Source organism: Notolepis coatsorum, assembly GCF_963971535.1.
Source record: "Notolepis coatsorum genome assembly, chromosome: 16".
Taxonomy (NCBI): domain Eukaryota; kingdom Metazoa; phylum Chordata; class Actinopteri; order Aulopiformes; family Paralepididae; genus Notolepis; species Notolepis coatsorum.
Window position 1 is genome coordinate 40,673,827 of NC_140180.1, and position 26,502 is coordinate 40,700,328.

The following is a 26,502-nucleotide window of genomic DNA, read 5'->3' on the forward strand; positions in this document are numbered from 1 at the left end:
AGGTGCATTCGGGGGATTAAACTGGAAGTCAATCTGGTATGGAGCGAGGTGGGTCTTAAGTTCTGGGCCCATAGCTTGGAAGCTCTCTCTCAGCTCTCTTTCTCCGCCTTTGAAGTTTGTCCCGTGATCAGACAATAATATAGACGGTTTGCCTTTCCGCGATGTGAATCTTCGGAAGGCCATAAGGAATGAGTCTGTGCTCATGGTTGGAAGGAGTTCTATGTGCATCGCTCGGGTGGTCATGCATTTGAATACAATACCCCACCGCTTCTCGGTCCCTCTTCCTTTCTTTACATACAGCGGGCCGAAACAGTCCATACCGGTGGAGTGAAAAGGCTTGTCGCCGAGTCGGAGGCGACAGGGAGGTAGGTCAGCCATCCGGGGTATACTGGGCTGTGCTCGCCATTTACGACAGTCTAGACAAGTCCGCTGGAAACGTCGTACTGCTTCTCTCCCTTGCAGTATCCAATAACGACGTCTGATCTCCGCGAAGACTCTCTCTGCCCCGGCGTGATGCACATCCTCGTCGTATTTCTTTATGATCAGCTCTGTGACCTTGTGTCGGCTGTTTAAGACTATCGGTTACTTGACGTCATCCGGTAAGTCTGGAGCTCTCCGCAGACGACACTCACTCTGATGAGATTATGGGCGTCGCTCTCGGGGGCTAGGCGGAGCAATCTGCTGTCTGACGGGACGGGCTTTGCTCCCTGTAGACAGTCTAGCTCATCGGGAAACAAGTCTCTCTGGGCTCGCTGTAGGAGAAGAAGTTCTGCTTCTTCGTAGTTAGCTGCAGTAATGTCAGTAGTGAGCTGAACCTCTGGGTGGTGCCACAGGAATGTCTTTAGCTGCGCACTCTCAAGGGTGAGGCAATCGTCTATGTTGGGGTCTGTGGAGACGAGTGTGGTCAACCCACAGAACATAGATTTCTTGTTCTCTGCCTCCTCTTTACTCGCCTCCCGTGGGGTGGGTGTAGGCCACTCTTCTTCCGGGAGCTTGAGGAACTCTGGCCCGTCACTGTATAGATTGTGACGGGTGAGGTCATCCAGGGACATTCCCCGGGTGATGACGTCAGCTGGGTTGTGTTTTGTGTCCACATACCTCCAGCTTGCTGCTTCTGTTAAATCTTGGATCTCTGTGACTCTGACTCCCACGAAGACCTTGTATCTACACAAATCAGACCGGATCCATGTGAGTACTGTCGTGGAGTCTGACCACAAGATTGTTCTTTGCACCGGGATGGTGAGTTCACGTTGGATTAACGTGGCGAGTTGCGCTCCTGCTAGGGCTGCGCAGAGCTCTAGACGCGGGATAGATTGTTGCTTGCGTGGGGCTATTCTTGAGCGAGCCAGGATGAAAGCAGTATGTATTTCTCCTCCCTCCTCTCGGGCACGCAAGTAGGCCACCGAACCGTAGGCTACTTCGGAGGCGTCGCTGAAGACGTGCAGGTCCATCTGGCACGTCTCCGGCCTCACTGTGGGTGGGAAGTAGCTGCGGCGTATGTTGACACCTGGGAGTGAGCTGAGTTCTGTCTCCCACTCTCTCCATGTGGAGGCAAGGTGTTCGGGTATGGGGTCGTCCCAGCCCTGGTCCTTGTCCCATAACGCTCTTACAATCATCTTTGCCCTGGTGGTGTAAGGTAGAATACATCCCAACGGGTCATATTGTCTGGCGAGTGTTCTGTATACACTCCGTCTTGTGGTCGGTAGTGCAGTCGACCTTCCCTGCTCCTTGGTCAGGGGTGTGTGTACTGTTTATAATGGAGCGAGTCTGTTTTGAAGCGCCAGACTAGTCCTAATGTCATTTCTTGGGCTTCTCCTGGGATGGTCGCCATCCAGGTCTCGCTGCTTGCTGCCTTGTCCTCGGGGGAGAGGCTGCGCAATACTTGAGGGTCGCTGCTGGCCCACTGCCTGAGATCAAAGCCGCCTTTGATCAGGGAGGCGCGGAGCTTGAGTAGGAGGGCCTCGGCTTCTTCTGGCGTCGAGACGCTTTGCAGACAGTTGTCCACGTAGAAACTATTTCCTACACTTTGTCGGACCTCTTCATCAGCTGCTGGGTCCTCTGCGACGTGTTTTTGCAGTGCAAACGTAGCACAGCATGGGCTGCATGTGGTTCCGAAAGGGAGAACTTCCTATTGATAGATGGCTGGTTGCTCATCCCCGATCCTCTCTCTCCATAGGAACCGCAGCAGGGGCTTGTCCTCCTCCACTAGTCGCACCTGCAGGAACATCCCTTTGATGTCGCCGCTGATGGCCACCTTGTCTTGGCGGAAACGTAGTAACACGCCTAGTAGAGAGGGGCCGAGTGTTGGGCCGGGCAAGAGCTCTTTATTCAGATTTTGTGATCCGATCTGGTAGCTGCAGTTGAACACAATACGATCCTTGCCGTTGTGGTGGACTTTGTGGTGCGGCACGTACCATGATTCGGTCGTCTGATCGGCCTCTTTAATGTCAATTTTCTTTATGTGTCCCGCTGTGATTAGCTTGTCAATCTCAGCGCGGTACACAGTCTCTTGAGCGGGGTCTCTGGCTAGGCGCCGCTCTGTGTTCAATAGATACCGCTCCGTCGCTTCTTTTGGGGCGTGGAAGGTAGGCATACCCTCTCGCCTCAGGAGTGGAGTTGCGTATCTCATCACTCCGTTGACTTTGACTCTCTTTGTCCCCCGCTCGAGGAGGGCTATAGCGTAAATGTCTTCCTTGGAACGAATGTCTTTCTTTTCGTTCTTAAAGGGCATTGTCTCTAGTGTCCATAGCCTCTTGACATGCTGTAGGAGGGTGGTGTCTTCTTCTGTCACTCTGGAGTGGAGGCAGCTAGTGGCTGCTGTTCGGTTAAGAGACCTAGCGAGGGGGCCTTGTAGTGTCCATCCTAGGCGGGTCTCGACTGCTGCAGGACAGCCTCTGGGCCCTGTGTGGACCCGGTCCATTGGGACGATGAGGTCTGCATGGTCGGAGCCTATCAGCAGGGTCGGGGTGGCACCGTCTATGAGCGGTATAGGTAGTTGACGCAGGTGCACATATTTATCCATCAGCTTGGCGATGGGGTAGGTGTACTGCGACAGGCCTATGTCTTGGCTGGTGAAAGCGTTAGTGATCCTATACCGTCTCTCTGGCTGCCCGCTTGCTGCGATAGTGAAGGAGACATTCTCGCCCTTTATTGTCTTTAGATCTCTTCTTATTGTCCGAATCGTCATCTGGTCTTCGCTCCCCCGCAGCCCCAGCTGGGCCGCAGCGGACGCGAGGAGAAGGGTCTTCTCTGACCCGTCGTCAAGGACGGCGTAAGTGTCCATGACCTTGTCTTGGTAACTCAATGTTACGCGGACCACCTTTAAGAGCACCCGGGCGCCCCCGCTGCTGGCGGGGTCAATGTACATAACACTTGCCTTTGTGCTGCTTGAGGGTGCAGGCTTTCTTCTGTTACTGTCGTGTAGGACGTCTAAGTGGGCTCCGTCACACCGACTACACCTCTTCTTTAAGCGGCAATCGGCTGCCATGTGACTGCGCGCACATCGGTAACAGCGTCGGTTGGACTTTATCCATTGACTCACCTCGTCGGTGGTCATCTTCTTGAACGTGTCACAGTGTGACAGCCAGTGTTCCTTTTCGCAGTACGGGCACACCATCTTCCACTTCTCTTTCATCGAGGGGGTACTGTGGTTCTTGTTGCTCTGTACTGATTCTGATTGGTGCATGACGGTCACCAATCTGCGGCCATCGTTTGCTCTCCTAGGTCCCTCTCTGGAGCTTGGTGTGCTCCGCACGAACGTATCCAACCGTAGGCTGTTGACTTCTCTCGCCAGGAAGTTGGCTAGGTCTAGGAGGGATGGCTCGGGACCGTTAGGATCACGGTGGTCTCTTTGCCGCCTGAAGCGCTCTTGTCGGGCGGGCGGAAGCTTCTCTAAAATCCTCTCGACATTAGAGTTTGCGTACAGTTCGTGCATACCCTTTTCCTTTTGCGCCCCCAGCATCCCTACCAGGGATTGTACCTTGATAGACAGGTCATCTAGTGAGCGATTGTCTGTGGCTGGGGGTAGACGGTCAATATTCCTTATCTCTTGTATTATGTAGTCCCATATGCGTCCATATCTTTGGTCGAGTGCTGCTAGAGCCGCGGTGTATGGGGTAGTAGAGGTGGAATATGCCAGCGCTATATTGTGCGCTCGGGGCACCTTGAGGTGCTTTAGTAGGATAGCATATTTGTACGGTTCATCAGCTACATCGGACATCATTGTCTCTAAGCACATTCGTAGCTCTGTGTACTGTGCTCTGTTCTCGTGTGTGAAGTCCGGGAACGTCGGTGTGCCAAGGTACGATGCCATGGATGGCTGGCACATCGGTGAGCGTTGGAGGAGAGGCCTCCTAGGCGAGTCTCCTCTTACGTGTCTTGGTGGGCTGGTACCTGCTGGGTACCATGGCCCGCGTACCCAGGTGCTGTTCCTCGGGGCTGGTCGTGCGTCAAGCTCACCCGTGAATTGAGTCGGGGGTCTGTAGCGCAGAGCCGCGGGGGTAAAGCCTGGGCTGTACTGGACCTCCTGGTCCTGTGGAGTACTGTGCTGCTGTTGGGCTTGACTCTCCTCCTCTCCCTCTTCTTCTTCCTCTGGCAGGTCATCTAGATCCTGTAGTCGTCTATTTAGCCTCTCCGCGGTATAGACCGGTTCTTCCCTGTAGCTGGGTCTCGCTTGGACCGGTCGGGGAAGGGGTTCGGAGAGGGGTATAGGCTCTCTCTGGTGGTCGGGCTCAGGGTCGCTTGATCGGGTAGGGGAGGGTGCCCTTGACCCTTGTCTTGACGAGGCCCTGGAGCCCCGTGCGGAGGGAGGGGGGGTTGCCCTGGTAATCAGCTGCTCCATTATCTGCGCTTGTAATCGGTCGCGCTCGGCTTCGCGCTTGGTGAGAGCGAGGTCGCGCTCTGCTTCTCTTTGGGCACCGGCAGCGGCGCGCTGGGCTTCGGCGGCGGCGCGCTGGGCTTCGGCGCGGTCTCTTCCCATATTCTCTTCCGTCTGGAGGCGTCTAATCTCTAGACGTGTACGGTCTTCGTCACTCCGTTGCTGCGCTTGAAGGCGTTCTCTTTCCATGGAAGAATGTTTCCGCTCACTAAGCGTCTGTGCTTGGAGTCGATCGCGCTCGGTTGAGGCTGCCAGGCTGGCGAGGAAGGCCTGCGCCCATAGACGCCTGCGCAATAGAGCAGACGATGCACGTTCTCCAGGACTATTGAACTTGGGGGAGCAAGGATATGATCTTGCTCCACCACTTTTTGATCATATGAAAAATATGATATACCCCCCCCCCAATATATAAATCTAAGCATAACTACGTAATTTCAATCAAATTAATAATACGCAATGACACTTAATAACACGTTTTTAAGTTTCCAAAGATTGCGAACCCCCCCCCCCCCTGCCCCATTATGGTTTGATCCAGTTCCTCCCATCTCCAGCGCGTAGACCTTGGCTCACTGCCTCACAGCGCTGCAGTCTGGCTGCAGGCAGGAGTCAGTGTAAATATCAAAGCCCACAGAGTGTGTCATAATATTGGTGCAGGCTTTTCCAGTAAGTTGTTCAAATAAAAGGATTATGTTAGACATAAGTTACTATTGAGTGGTAGTAGAACTTCTACGGTTCTACCACGCAATACATAAAAGTGTTTCACGGTCCCGAATTGCGATCTGGTCATACGGTTTCCTCGAATAAATAATAATAACGTTTCCCTCTCTGGTTGGCGTTAGCTTTAGTGCTAGCCGCTAGCTAACGTTATCTAGATATGTGGTGTGAGCTCAGCTGGATGACGTTGACTTCATTTCCAAACGTTAACGCTATCGCTATCTATATGGCAGACGAGCAGGGCCGGATTAACGACGGCCGCGGCCCGTGGGCCTATAGTGACGAGGGGCCTCCATTTTTTTTTTTTTTTTTTTTTTTTAGATCGATGTCATGATTGTGCACTGCAGACTCAGGGAGGAGGCAGAGAAGGAGAGAAAGAGACACAAGATTTACAGGTAATGGAAATATATCTTTTTTCTCTTTCTTATTAAAAACTTGGCCTATTTGAAAGGAGATTGATTTAATAAAAATGTAAGAGCGAAAACTCAATATACAGTGTATATACAGTATAATATATTATTATTATAGTAATTGGCTATCATACTGCAATATAAACTGAGTTTTATAGTGAAAAGAGCAGCTTTATTGGTCAAGATTGAAGGCTCTATATTGCAGGAAATTGCATGTACAGGTTCATTACATTTAAAAAAAAGTCTGCCATGGAGGGGGTCGTGCCGGACCTCCTCCAAACCACCCCTTGCCTGTCAAAAAAATAATAAAAAAAAAATAATAATAATAATAAAAAAAATAAATTTAATAAAAATAATATTCTTGCACCCCCACTTTCAACTATAACTAGGCGGCCATGCCTGCGCCAGCATCTTGTCCGCCTCGCTGGGGGAAGACGCTGGTTGAGGTGATCCGCTCCCGGTAGTACTCGTTGGAGATCCGTTCTCCTGTGGCGAATCGAGGAGATCCATCTCCGGGGTGCTCGTCCCTTCTTGTAGTGGGTCGAGTTCCATCCCTGGAGGGCTTTCTTTATCCTGGAGCTCTCCGGGGACTACTTCTTCAGTCTTGGCGGGGGGTAAAGTCATGTCAGGTCCCCCCTGGTCCCCACCGTGAGCTTGGTCAGTTACGTTAGAACCCACTAGGGTCTCTATTGGCGGGGTAGCCTGGTCGGTAGGGTCGGACAACTATCTACTTTTTCCGCGTTTACCGTCTGTAGAAAGCTAGGTAGTATACTGGCAACGTAATCCTCTAAGTACTGAGGTGTCTGCCGTCTACGCTGCGGGCGATCTATTTTAGGAGAACCGTTTTGTGGAGTGTTCATCATTGGCCATGTCAATATTAATACCACTATATTAATATTACGCTAGTTACCCTCCGGCTCGAAGGACCAATTGTAACTGAGGGGTACAATTCCCTGACTGTATTGATAAGTATGGTATCATTAAACCACTACCGTCTTATGTACATTCCTACTGGCCATACAGTACACAGGTATCTAATGATGAACACTTCCCACAATGACTCGGTTCCACACAAAACTGGATTTAAGTATTTATTAGCAGCAAAAGGTACATAATATACTTTACTTTACTTTGGATGCGCTTATAAGGCAAAGGAATGTGCGTAGGCAAATCAATAACGAATGTCCATTCTCATATTACGCAGGAGATAATCATACAACCTGAATCTTAGGGAATTATATCTATGGTACACTAGTAATATAGCGGGAGATACTGGTAGGGTCCCCCCGGTTGTAAGCCAGCAAGGGTAGAGGATTTGTCGGTAGTAGAGTCTGGGTCAACGATGATAAGGAGACTCCAAGTACAGGAGACGGTGCAATAAGATCTTGATCCGCAGACGAATACAGCTGTTCTCCGTAGCATGTAGCTCCACATGGAAGAAAGCTAGCCGGCCTCAGACTTCTGAGAGGCAGACTCGACGTGGCTCCTCACAGGTTAAATCCCACACACTTGTGGGTGTCGGCTATTCTCCGCTCCATTAATTACAGGACCAAAAGCAAATATAATCCAGCCGAAAAGGGCTATGCAGTCGTCGGTAGGTTATCCAGTGTACATAATCCACACGGTCCTCGTCTAGGGCCCCTCGGGTGAAAGCGCCATGGTAAGCAGCCCAGCCTGGATAAGCACTCTAGCTGATACGAGGAAACGTTGGTGATGCTGGTCACTGTAGAACTTTAGCCGCACGATACACTATACACAAATAGACTATTACTGACTTAATAGAATAGGTCGAACTCGACGATACAGCGTTAAACTCTGACACTTCAGTTATTAATTCGCACGCGGTCTCAATGCTCTATTTGGGGCCAAACAGGCCATACTGCACCGCACGTCGTATCGTGGGTGAGGCTTCAACTTATTGGGTAACTCTACTTCTGTATTCACCTGCACCGTATTTATACGCTTAGATGAATAAACTAGTACCAGCTTTATTCCTGTCTCATATCCTTGCGCAGTACCGTTCATGTCCAGGCATGTCCCCGGCGGTGACTTTGAACCAGACCTTGAAGGTATGGCCATGGCGCCTGTGGACCGCTGTCCAATAGGAGAATGAAATATTATGGTCTGTACTAGGCTAAAGGGATATTCCGTGTATATGTACAAGGAATATACAAGGGATATCAAACGATATACAAATATTATGCAATATATATCAATCAATAAATATATATATTCGGTTTAATCTGATCCTTCGTAACAGTTGGGATATAGAAGAGAATAAATTAAAGAAAATGTCACCAGATATTACCAAAATGGTTCTTAAAAAATGTCCTTGCCCCACCTTTAAGTAGTGGTTGTACTAATAGTAATAATAATAGTAATAGTAAGAAAAGTCTGGGCAATGTGAGACTTCAGTAGTAGTGGTAGTAGTAATAGTAATAGTAGTAGTAAGAAAGATCTGGGCAATGTGAGACAGTAGTAGTAATAGTAATAGTAGTAGTACTTCAGTAGTAGTGGTAGTACCTTGGTGCCCTCATAAAGGAAAGCATCCCACACCCGCAGCAGGATGTCACTGGGAAGGCTCTCCACAAACAGCACCAGGAACCAGTTGAAGGTGATGAGGGACACGTCGACGTTGTACTCCTCAAAATGAGCAGTCAGCCTCGGCATCTTCTCCGCCATGAAGTCCTTCAGCACTCGCTGGTCCGCCTGCAGAATTCCAAATTGGATTTGAAAATAAATGAAATCTTTATTGTCTATTATATGCAATTAAAATGTATCTTGGGCATACCGGTATGCAGGCATCATATCATTAAGTGTGCTCTCAGCTTTAATAATAATAATAACCTCATATAAGATGATATACACATATTCTATGGTATATTTGGGGTATTGTTGTGGGCTGATATGGTACAGCGCATCCCAAGACACACATCGTGAGAGTGAATCGTCCTGAATAACACGTGACATTGTTCATTAAATCATCATCAAGCCAATGTAAGTGAGTGCTTATGACACTTTATTATGGCATTACCGTGTACTGACAGGAACACGTTTAATATTGTACTATAGTTCACAGTGATCCCACAGGTTCTTGGTTATTAATAGTGGTGGCAGGCTAGGCCAGAGAAGAGACACAGTATTGACAGGACTATGCTAGGATCATACCACCACTGCTGCCCCCGACCCAGTTGAAGTGAAAATGGCTCTGATCAACGCGAATCACATCTCCAACAAAACATTCGTCTTAAATGACTTTGTGATCAAAAACGGACTGGACTTCCTACTGCTAACTGAAACCTGGCTAACCGTTGGCGAGTTTGCGCCTCTCGTTGAATTATGCCCCAATGACTGCAATTTCTTCAGCGCACCCAGATCCTCCGGACGAGGAGGAGGTCTGGCCGTGCTGTTTAAAAAAACCTTCAACTGCCGCGCTCTCAACTGTGATAATTTCTCCAGCTTCGAGGTACAGTTGATTATGCTAGACTTGGACTCTCCCCTCCTAATTGTTCTTGTGTATCGACCGCCAAGTAGTAAGAACTTTATTTTACAATTTTCGGATTTTATCTCTACTATTATGTCAAAGCATGACAAAGTTTTGATCCTTGGAGACTTTAACATTCATGTATGCTGCCCTTCCAAGCCTATGGTGTCAGACTTTTTACATCTGATTGACTCGCTTGGTCTCTCCCAGCTCGTCACTGACTCTACCCACAGGTTGGGCCATACACTAGATCTAGTGTTAACATCTGGTTTTCCAGTGTCCAGTTTAATCACAACAAATGCATGCTCATCTGATCATCTTGCTGTTATGTTTACCTTATCTCTGTTACTCCCCACACCCAAACCCCTTCCCCCTGCACGTCTCTCTCGCAACATTAACCCCTCGACTGCCAGTAAGTTCTCCACTGCCTTCATAGCTGCCCCTAACACCTGCACTATTGAAGCCTCTCCCTCCCATCTTAGCACTGAAGAGCTTACATCCCTTTTCAACACCACCTGCCTCTCCACTCTAGACTCTGTAGCCCCCCTTAGACAGAAAAAACCTAAGCCTAAAGGGCAGCCCTGGCTCAATGATAACACCAGAGCCCAGAGAAAAGAGTATAGGAAGGCAGAGCGGAAGTGGAAACGTGACAAACTTCAAGTTTCACTTGAAATGCTTAGGGACAGTCGCATTAACTACCAGCTAGCGGTTAAAGCGGCGAGAATCACATATTTGTCTGACCTCATCAACAACTCCCACAACCCCAGGACCCTGTTCACTACCATCAACTCTCTCATTAGCCCCCCCCCCAGCACCTGCCTGGATGTGTCCCCAGCTAAGTGAGGAATTCTCAAATTTTTTCACCACCAAAGTTGAAAATATCAGAAGGAACATCTCACCCCCCACACGTAATGTAGCTGTCCCTCTGGTCTGCTCATCTACACTGACCTGCTTTCAGCCCATCAGTCTACTCACCCTCACAGAGATAGTTTCCTCTATGAAACCTGCAACCTGCCCCCTTGACACTGTTCCCACTGCTCTCCTGAAACAGGTTTTTCACACAACCGGTCCCAGCATCCTCTCCATTATTAACAGCTCCCTGGCAACTGGTACTGTTCCATCCTGCTTTAAACATGCAGTAGTCCAGCCCCTATTGAAAAAACCAAACCTTGACCCCACCCTGCACAGTAATTACAGGCCCATTTCCAAGCTTCCTTTTCTGTCAAAAATACTTGAAAAGGTTGTTCTGTGCCAAATGTCTCCCTACCTGCACCAGAACAGCATCCTGGAGACATTTCAGTCAGGGTTCAGGACTGGCCATAGCACAGAATCAGCCCTCCTTAAAGTGTCAAATGACCTACTCCTCGCCGCTGACAACCGTGACTGCTCTATTTTAATGCTGCTTGACCTCAGTGCAGCCTTCGACACTGTTGATCACACCATTTTATTAGATCGTCTCCAACATGGGGTTGGTGTCAGTGACACTGCATTAGCATGGTTTTCCTCCTATCTCACAAATAGAAGCTTTGCTGTCAACATCGCCAACTGCTCCTCCCCCTCAACCTCCCTCTCCTGTGGGGTCCCACAAGGGTCCATCCTTGGCCCGATCCTGTTCTCCCTTTACATGCTACCCCTTGGTCCAATCATTCAGAAGCACAACATCTCTTTTCACTGTTATGCTGACGACACACAGCTTTATGTTTCCCTGAAACCCAACAACCAGTCTCTACTTAACAGTCTCATATCCTGCCTGGATGATGTTAAATGTTGGATGGCACAAAACTTTCTACAACTAAATCAAAACAAATCCGAAATAATCCTCTTCGGTCCCCCAGACGCTGTCACCACCCTTACCAACAGCCTTGGCAACCTGTCCTCCCTGGTCAAGCCGTATGTCAAGAACCTAGGGGTCATTTTTGATCCACAATTTAAATTTGACAGACAAGTAAACTCAGTGGTAAAGGCATGTTTTTTCCAACTACGCACCATTGCCAAACTCAAAGCCCTTCTCTCCCCTGCAGACCTTCAGAGAGTCATCCACGCCTTCATTTCATCTAGATTAGACTACTGCAACTCCCTCTATATAGGCATTAACCAGTCTTCCCTGTTCCGCTTACAACTGGTACAAAACGCTGCTGCCAGACTGTTGACCGGAACCCGCAAGAGAGACCACATCACCCCTGTCCTTGCCTCCCTTCATTGGCTCCCAGTACGCTACAGGATAGATTTTAAGGTTCTCCTATTTGTTTTTAAAGCCCTTAATGGTCACACACCCTCCTACATCTCAGACCTCCTATCCCCCTATTCCAACACCAGGTCCCTCAGGTCAGCCGATCAGAGGCTCCTGACAGTCCGGAGGTCTAACCTCAAGCTCAGGGGGGGCCGTGCCTTTGCTATCGCAGCCCCTGAACTGTGGAACAGCATCCCCACCTCCATTAGGCTCGCCCCCTCGATAGATGCCTTCAAATCGAGGCTCAAAACCCACTTCTACCTACTAGCCTTTCCCGTTCACTGACTCATGCCCTGTTTTTCTATGTGTTTGCCTGTGTGCCCTCCCATAAAACGGAGTGTGATTGTTGTCTATATGTATCTTGTGTATTTACCCTCTGTACAGCACTTTGGTTGACACGCGTCATGTGAAATGTGCTTTATAAATAAATTTGATTGATTGATTGATTGAGAGGATTAGAAGTAAAGGAGATTGTCAAACTGCATAACAATGGTAAATAAATGGTAAATGGTGCATTTATATAGAGCTTTTATCCAAAGTGCTTTACAATTTTGTTCCTCACATTGACCCATTGATGCACACATTCACACACCGATGGCGGAGGCAACCATGCAAGGAGCCAACCTGCACATCAGGAGCAATTAGGGCTCAAGTGTCTTGCTTCCTGGGGAGGAGCAGGAATCGAACCGGTAACCTTCCAATTACCGCTCTACCTTGTGAGCCACTGCCACAATAAGGGAAACAAATGAATGGGACCTATTTGACATGGGAGATTGATCTTGGGAATGTGTGCTAGAGGTAAATCCAAGTGTCAAGGTGTCGATGTTTTGAACCACTAAAATTACAGATTGTATACACACAGTTCCCCACAAGCTGCTTCTTTGAGCCAGTTCACCTGAGAGGCTATGAGGTCTTTGGTGTAGTAGTCTTGGGGCATGATAGCGTCAACCACAGCCACCAGGCACCAGAAGGCATCCTCTTCATTATCTAGGACCAGGAGGGCAATGGCAGCCAGCCTGAAGAAAGGTGACAGAACACTATTAACGACTGGAGTATAAACGCAGTTATATAGAACAAAAAAAGAAAAAATTATGATCTCTTGCAAGAGACTGAATGAAACTCATGAACACAGCTGGAGGAGTCGTTTTCAATGTTGACCATTATGTGGTGCTATTTTCACAATGTGTGTTACTCTGAGAGCAGAAGCAGCCTCCCTCACTCACTAGTGTGATGGTGTTCCTTGTGTACTTATTATTCACCTGTTAAGCCCTTGACAGTATCCGACAGCTGGGTTCTGCCAGGAGAAGGCCAATAGGACACGTTGGAGCTGCTGCAGGGCGGGACTAGAAGGGGAGGAGAAGCGTTGATTGGTGGTGAGGGTGCGGTGCAGGTCCAGCTGGATCTGTCTGGATGCTGGATGGGATGATGTCCGACTCTTCTCACACAGCTAAAATGTCAACAGGATGATTAAAATGAGATTGATTACATACGTATGTAAAACACCATCTGTGTTTTAATTTCAGGAGGACATTTTCTATTAAGCAAGAAATACCATGGATAATGCAATAACCAATTATTGGCCAGTGAGCAAATTAGCCAAGCATATAAGAGATAAACCATTCTACATGCACCAGATTTGGCAGCGAGGTCTACTTTGCTGGAAAATAATGTTAGCCACTTGAAAATCCAACATGGTTGCCATTTTATTTCCAGCGGATATTCAAGATGTGCCACGCTCAAAGAATGATCAGTTATTATAGCTATATAAGTATGGCATGTTGTGCCTCAATTTGCAGCTCTGACTGTCAGGACTACATTTCTCATACAGTAGTTTTAGGTCAATCAAGCAAACATGGTGCACGCCGGAGTTCAGCAAATGGTCAGATAATCTTTATTTGACAGTCACAATTTCTCTGACTCAGGCAGATATCTCATTGATATCTTCACCAGTCAAATGGCTTAATCTCAGTGATTAATTAATTCCTTTAATCTAAATACAACTCCCTTTTCATGCCTGAAGATACTAGCTGGGGTTGAAGGGTTGGTCATTAGCAATGCATGTCATATTTCCAAGTATAGTAGTAGAGCAGGTATGATGTATGATGGAATTCAACTTCTCCATTTCTGCTCAATTCTAGGAAATTGACTCATGAAATCAGTTCCAACTAAGGTAGGCTGACATAATTAAAATGTTACTGTGCTGCCAACCAAATAATATAACTGATACCATGTGGTCTTTATCTTAGATCCACAAGTGGAATTTATGCAAAAAATTCAGTGAAGGTCACGCTCTTGAAAGACATTCATTTCAGGTGGCATAGCGGAGATTGCGTTCGTCACCAACCCCGGAGACGCTGGATTCGCCTGTTCGAATCCAGCTCCCAGCTCCGGGGTTGTCACCAGCTTGGCTGGCCGTTCACACTAATACAATTGGCTGTATTAGAGGGTGGGAAAAGCTGGCGGGGTGGGTCCGGGTTGTTGTAAACAGCGACTCCTACAGTTAAGTCGGGGCGCCTGCTCAGCGCGGATAGGATCTAAGGGGGGTAGTGTGATCCTTCCACACGTTACACCCTCTCAGTGAGAGTCTGCGCTGCCAGGTGAAAAGAAGCGGTTGATTGGCTAGACGTGTGTCGGAGGAAGCACGTGATAGCCTCCACTCTCCCAGACCGACTGTGGGGGGTAAGTGCGCAGCGACCAGGAAGGGGATTGGGAATTGGCATAATGACTAACATTGGGATGGGAGAAAATCGGAGGAAAAAGGAGGGGGAAAAAGATTTAAAAAAAAAAAGACATTAATTTCTGTGAACCTAGATTCAAACCATTGTTCCCGTTCCTACGAATTTACCATTCAACTGAACCTTGTGAATTTGTGACCCTGAATCAATCAATTACAGGTAGGTAATTTGTCCTAAATTTACCAGGGCTAGTAATATTTCACAAATATGAATAGGAAATAGGAAATCTCAAATCCCACAGGAAGTCCTTCATTCCGACAGCCATCAGACTTTATAATGCATCACTGTGCCTCACTGCATCACTGAGCACATGGTGACAGTACTATCTTCCTGGACTTTTACCTTTACTTTTAAAACCGACATTGTACAATTTTACACTACTACTGTACACTACTGTATATTTCTGTATATTTCTACTGTATATTTTATATTAGAATGTATATACATAACATGAAATGTATATCCCGGACCGTATTTTACTTAATTTTATTCTTAGTCTTATTTTTATTCTTATTCGTGACTTTTGCTTTGCCTACCTAAATGTTTACTGTTTACTGTGAGCGATTTGTAGTGCCAAATTTCCCTCGGGATGAATAAAGTATTTCTATTCTATTCTATCTGTCAAATCACAAACCGGGTCTGGAAAAAACACTGTACAATGCACAAACTATACAAACCGTAAAAATGAACAATTCTGTAGACAAATAAAAGCAGCATTTCCTGTTGAAATGTTGGGACGGATTTCCTGCCTGTAATTGATTGGTTCAGGGTGAGGAGAGAATAGCTTCCATGCATACAGCTGTACATTATACTATATTAGGGCTGTCGCTAATGACTCATTTGGTAATCAAGTATTCTGTTGATTATTCTGACGATTAATTGAGTAAATAAGATAAGATTTTTCTTGTATCTTTATTCATCTTTATTAATCCCCTTGGGAATATTCAGGGGAGGGGGGGGTTCAGATAAAAAATAAAAATAAAATCTTTATTGCAAAAACATTTAAATATGGTAGGCTGTGAAGCCTTTTCACTTGGAACCTTTGACATACAATAACAGAACATGTTCCCTTTGTGTTCTTAATGCCTGTACACTGCATCTGAGCTAAAGCTTGCACCTCAACAGCACATGTTTAGAACATCTTAACTCAATCAGCGCCAGACCCGATGATAATCGGGTTATCTCGCCATGCGTTGAGCGCCAGGACCCCCAAAAACCAGAGTATAGTCGGGTTTTCATCGTTATTTCCATTCATTTCAGGCACACAGACTCGGGGTTAACATGGGGAATCATCCTGAGAATGCCAAAGTGCAATACCGGCTACATCCACCCAGGTGGCAGTATCGAGCACCCTTTGAAACATTATATCTTGGCCTGTGCGTCGATCAAAAGTCTCCGGTCGGACTTTTCTTTGTCTCGCAAGTGGACCGGTTGAAATGCTCCCGGTGCATCTGTTGTGGTGGATTATGTTGGCGACACGATCGACACCAATACTGGGACTCGCAATCAGATAATTGGAATATTCTTTTTGGGGTACATCCTAGTGAAGGTAAGGCCTATATGGTATCAATCCTGCTGTGATACAACCATGACTTCACTTCGATCACAACATATGTCTGTAACGTTACTCCACAACGTGTGCCGTTGGTGACGATCAAAGCATCAAAATATTTAATACTAATATAGATTTGATTTAGAAATAGTAGCGTATACAGGCGAGAAACGGCTCGGTTTTTAGTGAAATGCACGTATTGCTGCATAGTGTCGTTTTCTGGGATTAGACAGGATTACTCTAAAACTATACTCATATTCACCACGATATAAAACGGGAATGTATGGATGAAAAAATTATTTCTTTAACACATATTGAACGATAGATAGTCGATGTCAAATGGGCCATAGTATTGTATCCATAGCTATAATATAGAATATAGTTATAGCCCTGCAAACACCGCCACTTATTCATATCTCTTAAGTAAGTACAAATGATGCTCAACTGCGTGGCGTCCATTGAGTTAATGCTCTAGTCTAGTGCTTCTGAATTAAATTCTTCTTCTTTTCTATTTCTGGCAGACTAGTCTCTTTGGTGCACACTACTGCCACCAATGAAATGTGTTCAAGCATCGAGACAAAACCTTCGATTACATAATTTTTTTGTCATCAAATGATTCAGTTTACTCAATTACTCGTGACAGCCTCATACCATAGTACAATAGTACAATATATATACCACCCACCTGTTGATAGCGGTGTGGACAGCGCTCCCTCACTGATCGCGTCCTGGCTCTGACCACCCAGCGCCACACTCGTTGGCGGTACTCTCGCGGGAGACCACCTCGAAGCAGGTTCTTGAGCTCCAGCGAGGGGCAAAGGTCATCATCTGAGCGCCCAGCCAGGTACTGAGCCCAACGACCCAGAAGGGGCCTCTCCCCAGCCTCCTGCAAAAACAGCAATCCATCACAGAATTTTTGTCTTGAAAAGTCACCCTTATACCCTATGGCAGTGAACTAAAGAGTCTAAAGATTGAAAATGCACACTTTCACATCAGTCCAAGTCCGTTTTGAGCCCCGCCATTCTGACTCCTACAGTATCTACTACAGTAGCTCAGAAAATCTCAGAGCACATCAACCTCATTCCTTGACTATTTTCAATTGACACACACAAACAAACAACACCCAGTGGTAGAATTTCTAAAGATGAATACATGGCATCATTCATCCTTCTGCACTAAGAGGTGCATTTGAAACTTTAGACCACTGTATGTATCCATAAAGAAAGATCTCCTTATTTATAGTTAATACAACTTCTACTGACTTTATATCAACATGGCAACCCAAAGCAAAGGCTTGCTTCTCTGGGGCCAGTTTTTCCAAAACTTTTCATCTAGATCAGAATTACTTGGGTGATGAAACCCACTTTTCTGCAGTCCTGGAATTATTTGGAGACAGTTTTTCAAAACATCCGTTTGGACAATTTTGGTCAAATTACCCAAAGATCAAGACTTCAGATTTGGATTACCAATGCTATTAACCTCTATCTTGCCATCTGTTGGTCAAATAATAATGTTAGAACATGTTTTATCAAATAATAAAATAATAATAATAATAAGTTGTGAACTACATCCAAACGTTTGTGAATTACTTTCATTCACTACTGAAAATAGAGGATAAAGGCCAAGTATCAAAAGTAAACTAAATGGTATTCGATTTTAAATTTGTTTTACCCCAAATACACCTCTCTTGTGGGATTAGTATCATCCAAAAATTTGGCAACAAAGCAATCACACTTTTGCTCTGAACTAAAAACAAAACAAAAGCAGCATTACCAAATCCAAATCCTAGGATCAGGATTTCTTTAGTCAATTTGGAAAAACCCAATTTACAGATTTAATCTAATCTGATCACTATTATCCTCCGACAACGACAACCTTTGAAAAGCCGACCCCTTTTATTTAGCTTTATTAGCTTTGGAGAGACTTGTTCATGTGCACTAATACAGATCACACAAGGAGAGAACACATTAAGTCAGTTATATCCCAACACTGAATCACAGTACAACGGCAAGATATCAGCATAGGCGGCGGGTAATGAAGGCTAGGGTAGGCTAAGCCTACCCAAATGTTATGCTGGACATTTTGTAAATTATATATAATGTGCGCAGCATTATATAGGCTACTATATTGTGTGTGTGTGTTGTCGCTGCAGCCCCCTGGTGACAATCTGGTGATTATGGGTAGGCTCAGGTTAAATAATGTAGCCAATCACATCCTGATCACGCAGCAAAGCATAATACATTTTTTGTAAACATCTGCATTCCGAATTTCCCCCCGCCAATCGCTTTGTAGCGAACACCAGCGCGCTATTTTGAGTCAAATTTCAAAAAGAAAAATGGATATACGGCAACATATAAACAAAGTAATTTATAAGCTGCCAGCAGCAGCACCAGCTACCGCATGGCACACCTGCAGGCAGCCACAGTGAGCCCTGCCCGGGCTGTCCTGGGCATAACTACGGATCACCTGAGGCTATTGTATGTTGCTTTATCTTGGCATACAAGGGCTTGCTCTACGAGGGCATGATGAGAGTCAGAGTTCATCAAATCGTGGAAACTTTTTAGAGCTACTGTATGTACATTGTTTTCAAAGCATGATGAGATCCGAATGACGAAAAACCTTTCCTTCATTGCTGTCGGCACCGCAACTTGTGAACGGTCTTTCCCAGCAATGAGGTGCATCCGAAACTGGCTAAGAACAACAATGTGCCAGGAGAGACAGTCAACTCTGAGTCTGCTTCACATTGAAAGTGATTTCATAGACAAATTCAAGACAGAAAAGATCATTGATGCCAAGACGAAACGTCGCATTTTGCTGCATTAAGGTAAGACAATGGTTAATCATATTGGATGCCTTAATTTGCACTATATATTAAATGAGTGGGGCTCACTGTAGTAGCCTAGTGGGTGTGTGTATTGTATGAATTCAGAACCATGGACAGCACCGTTTGCAGGTGCACGCAGCGTGCGCAAGCAAAGCATTCATATTTTGCGCGCACCGTGCGACTCACAACTATAGCCTCCCCTAATGTTCGGCTCACCCGCCGCCTATGGATATCAATACAAATCTGAAAACACCAAAGCATGATGCCCGACATAATTAACCACAGTTCAACACACAGAAAGAAGTAAAAAGTAAATAGTACTGGAGAGTAAGAGTCCATCCCTCAACTCCAATACATTTGAGATATTAACTCCCACACAAGATTCAGAATCCAGAGTCATGAAGCCATAATAGTAACCTATAGAACACATGCCACAAGGTAAAAGAGAAGAAGTAAAAACCTGATGCAGCAGGTTGTGGGAGCGGATCTCCAGCGCCTGAATCTTAGCAAGTAACTTCATGTCCTCCAACTCATAGTCCGGGATGATCTTGAAGCCGTATTCATCATGATCCCTGAGGAATGACCAAGAGAGTGAGACAAATCTCTGCTTTCACTGTCCATTTACAGAGCTTACTGTTATAACAATATTACAATTTAGAGCCCTTCTATTGCCACAATTACAAAGTGTGATAAGGAGTTCTCTGCATATCCCTCGAAATAAACGCATTGTACAAAATACGCATGTCACAAGCCACCGGCTGATCATGCATTTGTGGAGCATGTAGGGGTTCACCGTCTTGCTCAAGGACTCTTCGGCAGGGATGGACAAATGTTGAAAATATTTCCATATAATGTGGCATGTGCACAAAGACAGACAAAGAAATGTAAGTTCATCTTCATTAGGAACACATACAGCTTCCTCAAGTGTCTGGTGAGGAACGATGACGATGAACGATGAAACGATGACATTCAAAATGTCAAGGTATTCATTAAGATACCTTCCATCATTCACTGACAATAATGCACAACATACAGAGGGAGAGGATGGCCATTTAAAGGGTAACACCTGTATAATATAAAGTTTGGCCAAGCCAGCATCAGATTACACTAGTTGGAACTGTTGTGGTTAACAAAGAAAGAAACAAACAAACCATAGAAATGTAACGCTTTTATCCAAAGCAACTTACAAGTTCTGTACAACAGGTCAGCAGGAAGGGTACAACTCTGGCAGCTAAGTAACATTGTTCGTCAAACAGTGTCGAACTTGAGTACTACAGTCTTGACTCTTGAGTGCATAGTAGTAGTAAAGACATATTAGCATTCAATTTCAGATATTGATTGAAGAAGTGTTTTTTTTTAGTCAACAGTGAAAAATTTGTCAGGTTTCGACTGTGGTGGGAAGTTCGTTCCTCTTCGAGAAGAGGAGGGGTCCAAGGACAAGCCCTGGGGGACACCCGTCTGTAGGGACCGGGGGGCCGACAGGGTACCTCTCCATGATCCTTGGTAGGAGAGGTTGTCACGGTAGGATGACAAAGGTAGGAAGCCATGCCAGTGCAGAGCCTACAACTCTACATTCCATGATGGATGCGAGGAGGATCTGATGGTTGATTGCGTTGAAGGCTGCTGACGGGTCCAAGAGAATCAGGACAGAGGAGAGTCCTTTCGCTCTCTGTGAGACCTTATCAAAGGTAGTAACAGTCTTCCATCCCATATTGTGTTCAGTGGTGTGATCCTTGTTTATATTTGGATTGCAGAGTGGGCCTTTAACCTCTGAGCATACCTGACTGGGTTGAGTTTGATGACCTCCTTTAGGTCCCCTTGTAGTGCGTCCTCAATCAGCCTCTTGACAGCCTCTCGCTGCTCCGCTTCCAGAGCCTTGTTCTCCTGTAGCTTCTTCAGAACACCCAGGTAGCGGCTCTCAATCTGACAGTTACTGGCCTCCAGGTACGCACACTGGAACCAGTCAGAGGGAAGGGATGTGGTTATACTTAAAACATCTGAGTTAGGGTTCATTTTCTTAAAAATGTTAATGTTAAAAATGTAACTTATGCCCTCAAAGCATTGTGATCGTAAGAAATAATTGACAATGAATGCTCTCATTAGTTAAGTTCAGAGTCTGACAAAAAGATAGAAACCAATTTCCTTTCAGTAAAAGCCTATCCGGCTGCAAGCTAGCCCACCTAAAATCAAAATCAAATCAAATTTATTTATAAGGCCCGACAACACACGTTAATGTCCCCATGGGCCGTACAGGTCTTCTTTAAATAAGTCAAGAAGAAAACATAACAATAAGTCAAGAACAGAACAAGAACACCATAAGGTCCAAAAATGTTTAGATGAATGCAAAAAATAATAATAATAAAAAAATAAAAAAAAAATAACCACAGATACGTATCCACTTGCATTCATGTGTGCTAAGCTAGGCTAGCTACCCAGAGAACACACAGAGAGGAAATTGGTATCTATCTTTTTGTCTGACTCTGTGATTCTGTGTGACAGAATTAAACACCTGAGCCTGTCTCAGATACAATGATAAGCTCTGATGGCAATTCAATATAGTAATAGTAGTAATTGTCATAGTAGTAGTAGTAGTAGTAGTAGTAGTAGTAGTAGTAGTAGTAGTAGTAGTAGTAGTAGTAGTAGTAGTAGTAGTAGTAGTAGTAGTAGCAGCAGTAGTAAATAATAATAATAATAATGTCATATTCAGGAAGTAAAGAAGGTTTATTTATTGGTTTATGTACCAAAACAATGGTACAATATGAGGGTATATATTTGTAAGTCGCTTTGGATAAAAGCATCAGCTAAATGACAAAATGTAAATGTAAATATATTGGGCAGCATACTGTAAACTTCAACTTATAAATGACAGCCTCTACTGAGCACAATATAAGAAGAACCCTTTCAAACATTTGGTTGTATTGTCTGCCACAGAAACTTCAAGGAAAGTGTGTTTGAGGAAGTGATATTGGTAGCTGAGGTTTAAGTCCTAAAAAGTGCTAAAAGAGTTCAATGTGATTATCTTTACACATTATTCAGTCTTTACTCATTACTCAAGTATTATTTACTATTTATTGAATAGTAAAACAAATAAATTATGTTCTTGTTATTGAAAATGTGCTTAGCAGGTGTAGCCACTGTCTAAATTAAGCTTAGTAGACAGGTAGAGATCAGATAGTGGAGGAGTAGAGCTGTATACAGTATAAGAAATATTTTGACCAGGTCTCAGAAATGTAAACAGAGTAATGTACTTTCATCAGAAATGTAAACAAATGTATCATATAATAATAATATTCCCGATATGCTTGCATCAGAGTAACCCAAATGCAAGTGCTAGAATTGTATAGAATAGAATGGAATAGTGTAGAAGTATATTGTCCCCCAGGAACTGACCCTGATTCCAATCAACCTTGAGAGCGAAGTCGCTTCCTTCAATGGAAGCACATTGTTTAATTCACACTTAAAAGAACACGCCAACATTTTGGGAAATTAGCTCATTGTCTTCTCCAGAGAGAGACAAGAAGATAGATACCAGTTTGGAGATAGATACTAGCTTAGCACAATGAATGGAAGCGGACATGACCGGTTAGGTTAGCCTTCGGGAGAGGTGTTAGTTGGACAATGCCTAGGCTAACCGGTCATGTCCGCTTCCATTCATTGTGCTAAGCTAGGCTAACATGCAGCCAGATAGCTTTCTACTGAATGCACAGAGAGGAAACTGGTATCTATCTTCTTGTCTCTCTGTGGAGAAGACGGTAAGCTAATTTCCCAAAATGTTGGCGTGTTCCTTTAACCTGCACAATCATGTGCATTAAGCTTAGGTAGGTTGAATTGAACAAGGCATGAGACCCACCTTCACCATCAGACATTTCTCCTGCTCAGAGCTGTTCCTCCACAGCTTAGTCAACTGATATAGCTCAGAGTTTAGGAACTTGTTCTGAATCTTGTAAGCCCCTATGTCATCCTGTGAGAGAAAGATGGGGGGAAAAAACAAGAATAGCATTATGATTATGGTAATGAAGTTTCAGGTAATCATTTTCATCATTGCAATTTCTTTTCTCCAGAGATTTTCCTCAATCTTTTCTCCCCTCACAGATATGATGTTAATGGTAACGTTTATAAGATAAAGTTGTATTGTCTTAACCGGGGGACATTGTGGTAATGTCAGTGGATATGGCAAGAAACAGAAAAATAATGAACAAGAATAGATTATAATAACTATAATTTAGCTATAAGGATTTTTCCTGGCCTCAGCTGAATCTATGTCTAAGAAACTGGCCCTGTGTCAGGATGTAATTTTCAGAGATAATGAAGAGGAAATCAGGCAGCTCACCTTGAGGTTCTCATTCTCCTCTTGGAGCTGTCGGAAGGTTTGAGTCTCCAGGCCATTGGTGGTGGACACTGTCCGTTTGGGTTCGGCCATACAGGCAGCTACCTGATCCGACAACTTGAGGATCACCTGAATAATATGAATATTGGCAATATCTGAGACTGGCCCCTTCAAGTATTAAATTCACCTGCTATAGTATACTCATTTCATCACCTAAGTGATATATTCTATATAGAATAGGAAGCCGTAGATGTATCACTTTATAGGATTCCTTGACCACCAAGCCTCCCTGTATTGAAGCTTTAAGTGACTGAGAAGTGACCTGTTGGCACTGTTAGCATTCCTCAGCGTAAAGCTAGCGGAACTCATTGATTTTCATGAATTGATTCCTTTTTTCTTTTTAAGATAGCTGATGGACAAATGCAGCACATTCTTTTCCAAATGACTGGTGAAGCAAAACAGACTACCATTGAAAACATGAAGGACCTGTGTATGATGATCCAACCCCTCCAGACTCTCACCTCCTGCTTGGCGTGGTTCTTCTCCATCATCATCCCGATGTTCTCCTGGAGCTCGGCCACGTGGGCGTCCTTCTGTGCCAGGCTTTGCCTCAGACCGCCCCCCTCCGCCTTCAGCTCCTCCAGTTGGCCACGCAGGTCGGCGGCGTGGCGCTCGCGGTGACGCAGTAGCTCCAGACGCTCCTGCTCGCCCTCCACGGCCAGGAACTCTGCACACGTCCTCTTCTCCAGCTGCGAAGCCTCCAGCGCCTTGTGGAGGATCCACACCAGCTTCTGAAAGGCAGGTTGGAGAGGATGACTAAGAGGTCCATCTGGGCTTCACTTACATATAACGAGTGGTGCAGTGGAGATCTCTCTGGGCGTTTAGAGTCTCCGCCTTTAACCCTTAACACTTTGATTGCCAGCATGGCATGCACTATTTATCGTTGGATGCCACCACCCACTTCAATGATAGTGCTCTAAACGCATAATCTCTGTCTTAAATTATGGCTATGTGTCTAATCTGCCCGTCGTTTATCAATGACTTGTTTGCAGTCAACATTGTCGAGACGGATTGTTTTTTAATCCGTTCATTTCCGTTTTATAGCATTTTGAAAAGCCCTCGTTTTTCAGGAAAATATATAGATTCTGTGATAAACGCCCTTTACTGGAATATTCTGGCATACACAAAAAAAACGTTGACATTTTTCGGCCTATTTATGAATCGTTTTCAAATAAACGCTAGATTATCGATAGTATATTATGTGTACTTATGCACGCTAGAGAAGCGATCTGAAAAATATATTCTCTCATTTCCTGATCAGCGCGCACACACAGACACACACACACACACACACAGGGCACACGTTGATATATAGGTCAAAATAGATCCGATTACCCCACGTTTATTGATTCAGCGCTGGGTACTGGAAATACATAATCCACGCTGTTCTGAGGGTCGGCGATCAACTTGGATCTCTTCAGATGCCTCGCCGGAGAGTAACATGAGGAGGCTGGACAGGTTAAGGTCAGTGAAATATTGAGGATGGTAAGAGTCACAGGGCCTGATTTACTAAAGGTTTGTGTGTGTAGCTTGATATCACCCACAAAATAATTTACAAACTCATCTAACAGGGTGCACTAGGGGTTGAGTATATTTGCCTCAATGAATATGCAATATGGAGCGTTCCTACCTACTCCCATCTTCGACCCCTCTTGCCAGGTTCTCTTATTGTTTTTATTTAGTTCTTTATCATATATCTCGCCATCTTCTCATAATTTTATCTGCTGTTTTTCTTGTTCTATCTACAGTTTTGACTTTCTCGTAGATATGATATACCGTAATTCCTCTAATAGTAACCCCGGCTTGTATTTGTTTCAACTGTGGCGGATACCAGGCTTGTATTAGGAGGAGGCATGTATAAGAGAGAGGCCTATATTTCTAATTTTCAAACGGATCATAATGAATAAATCAACATTTTGTGTCAGTTTGAACCCAGTAAAATGTACTGGGTTCATTTATTGAAACCAAGTACTGTATGAAATACGGTAGTAAACAGTGCAATTACAGGTGGTCAAAAAAAGTTTAATAAAGTAAAATAGTGCAATCACAATACTGGTATAATAATAATAATAACTTCGTTTTATACAATTCTGAGGTAGGCTTACTCTCTTGGTAAACATTAACACCATACCATTATATGGTATTTACTGCACAGCCAGGCCAGCATATAACAACAATAACAAAATATATTGCCTATGGTAAATCCGTTGAGGGAAATACCGTAATTCCTCTAATATACATGAAACCCGGCTTGTATTAGGAGGCCGGCTTATAATTGCTTAGCTCAACAGCACACCCGGTCATTAATAGAGACCCGGTTTTTAATTGAATACCGGTTACTATTAGAGGAATTACGGTATATGATATGATATTTTCATTTATAATGCACTCCCCAGCCATTTTTTACATCGGTCCAGGGCGCAGCCCGGGGGGAAAAAAGAGAATATGAATAAATTAACAGGACAATGAAGACGGGGAACCAGGCAGACGTTTTCCCATATAGCATTTCTTTGCTGTAGCTCAACAATATGCTTATTTGCCTCTTCCACTAACACCTCTAATTCTATTGGATCAAATTTCATTACATGCTTGCGGCCATTCCGTTTCTTACAGCCAACATAAAAAGTAGTCTATCCTTCAGTCATTCAATCAATCGTTCAATCAATCAATCAATCGGGGTCTTTCACGGAACGTTTAGAATGCCCTCCATGTTGGAAGAAACTATGGTTGCTATGTGCTAAACAACGGTTGCTATGTACTGAACCAAAATGTGGTGTCTTATCACTGGATCTTGTAAAGAAGTGGCAGTGGAACAGCATCATGCTTTTCTAATGTTTTACCTCCTCTACCACGGCACACAAATTTGGCATTTTCCTCGGAAAGTGGTTACCAACAGCTACAAGCAGCCACGTTGGAAGAAAAGCCGCTGTTCTCTACCTTCTGAGCTTTGACCTCCTCTGCCAGCATGTGCTTCTCCTGCTGGAGGCGGGACGTCTTGTCTGTGGTGAAGGAGTCCCGGCGGAGGGCTGGCATGGTGGAAGAGCTGGTCCTCTTTTTCCTGTGGATCTTCTGGGCCTCCAGGGTGAAGGGTGACAGCCTGCCATCTGCCGGGGAGTGCTGGCCCACTGGGGTGGTGGGGGTCGCTGGATCACAGTGGATGTTTGGGACTGCAGTAGAAGAACAGGCGGGGGACAGAGGTCAAAGGCCACTGGTTTTTACCAGGCTTAGGATACTGTGTGATATTAATTGTATATTTTTGTATAGTGTTTGGTCTTTTACTCCTTTACTCT

The 26,502-nt window shown here is 45.0% G+C and overlaps 1 protein-coding gene across 2 annotated transcripts in view; it reads right to left on the reverse strand.

The window, feature by feature from the left end:
* tbc1d2 (TBC1 domain family, member 2) overlaps positions 1-26,502 on the reverse strand; it is a 66,806-nt gene that overhangs the window by 7,810 nt on the left and 32,494 nt on the right. For both annotated transcript variants that reach the window (XM_084332419.1, XM_084332418.1), the window contains exons 6-15: positions 26,150-26,379; positions 23,674-23,943; positions 23,156-23,281; positions 22,676-22,786; positions 20,606-20,778; positions 19,286-19,397; positions 16,687-16,887; positions 12,974-13,161; positions 12,610-12,730; positions 8,524-8,709 (exon numbers count right to left, since the gene is read on the reverse strand). In XM_084332419.1, coding sequence (XP_084188545.1) covers positions 8,524-8,709; positions 12,610-12,730; positions 12,974-13,161; positions 16,687-16,887; positions 19,286-19,397; positions 20,606-20,778; positions 22,676-22,786; positions 23,156-23,281; positions 23,674-23,943; positions 26,150-26,379 — 1,718 coding nt within the window. The remainder of the gene's footprint in view (positions 1-8,523; positions 8,710-12,609; positions 12,731-12,973; positions 13,162-16,686; positions 16,888-19,285; positions 19,398-20,605; positions 20,779-22,675; positions 22,787-23,155; positions 23,282-23,673; positions 23,944-26,149; positions 26,380-26,502) is intronic.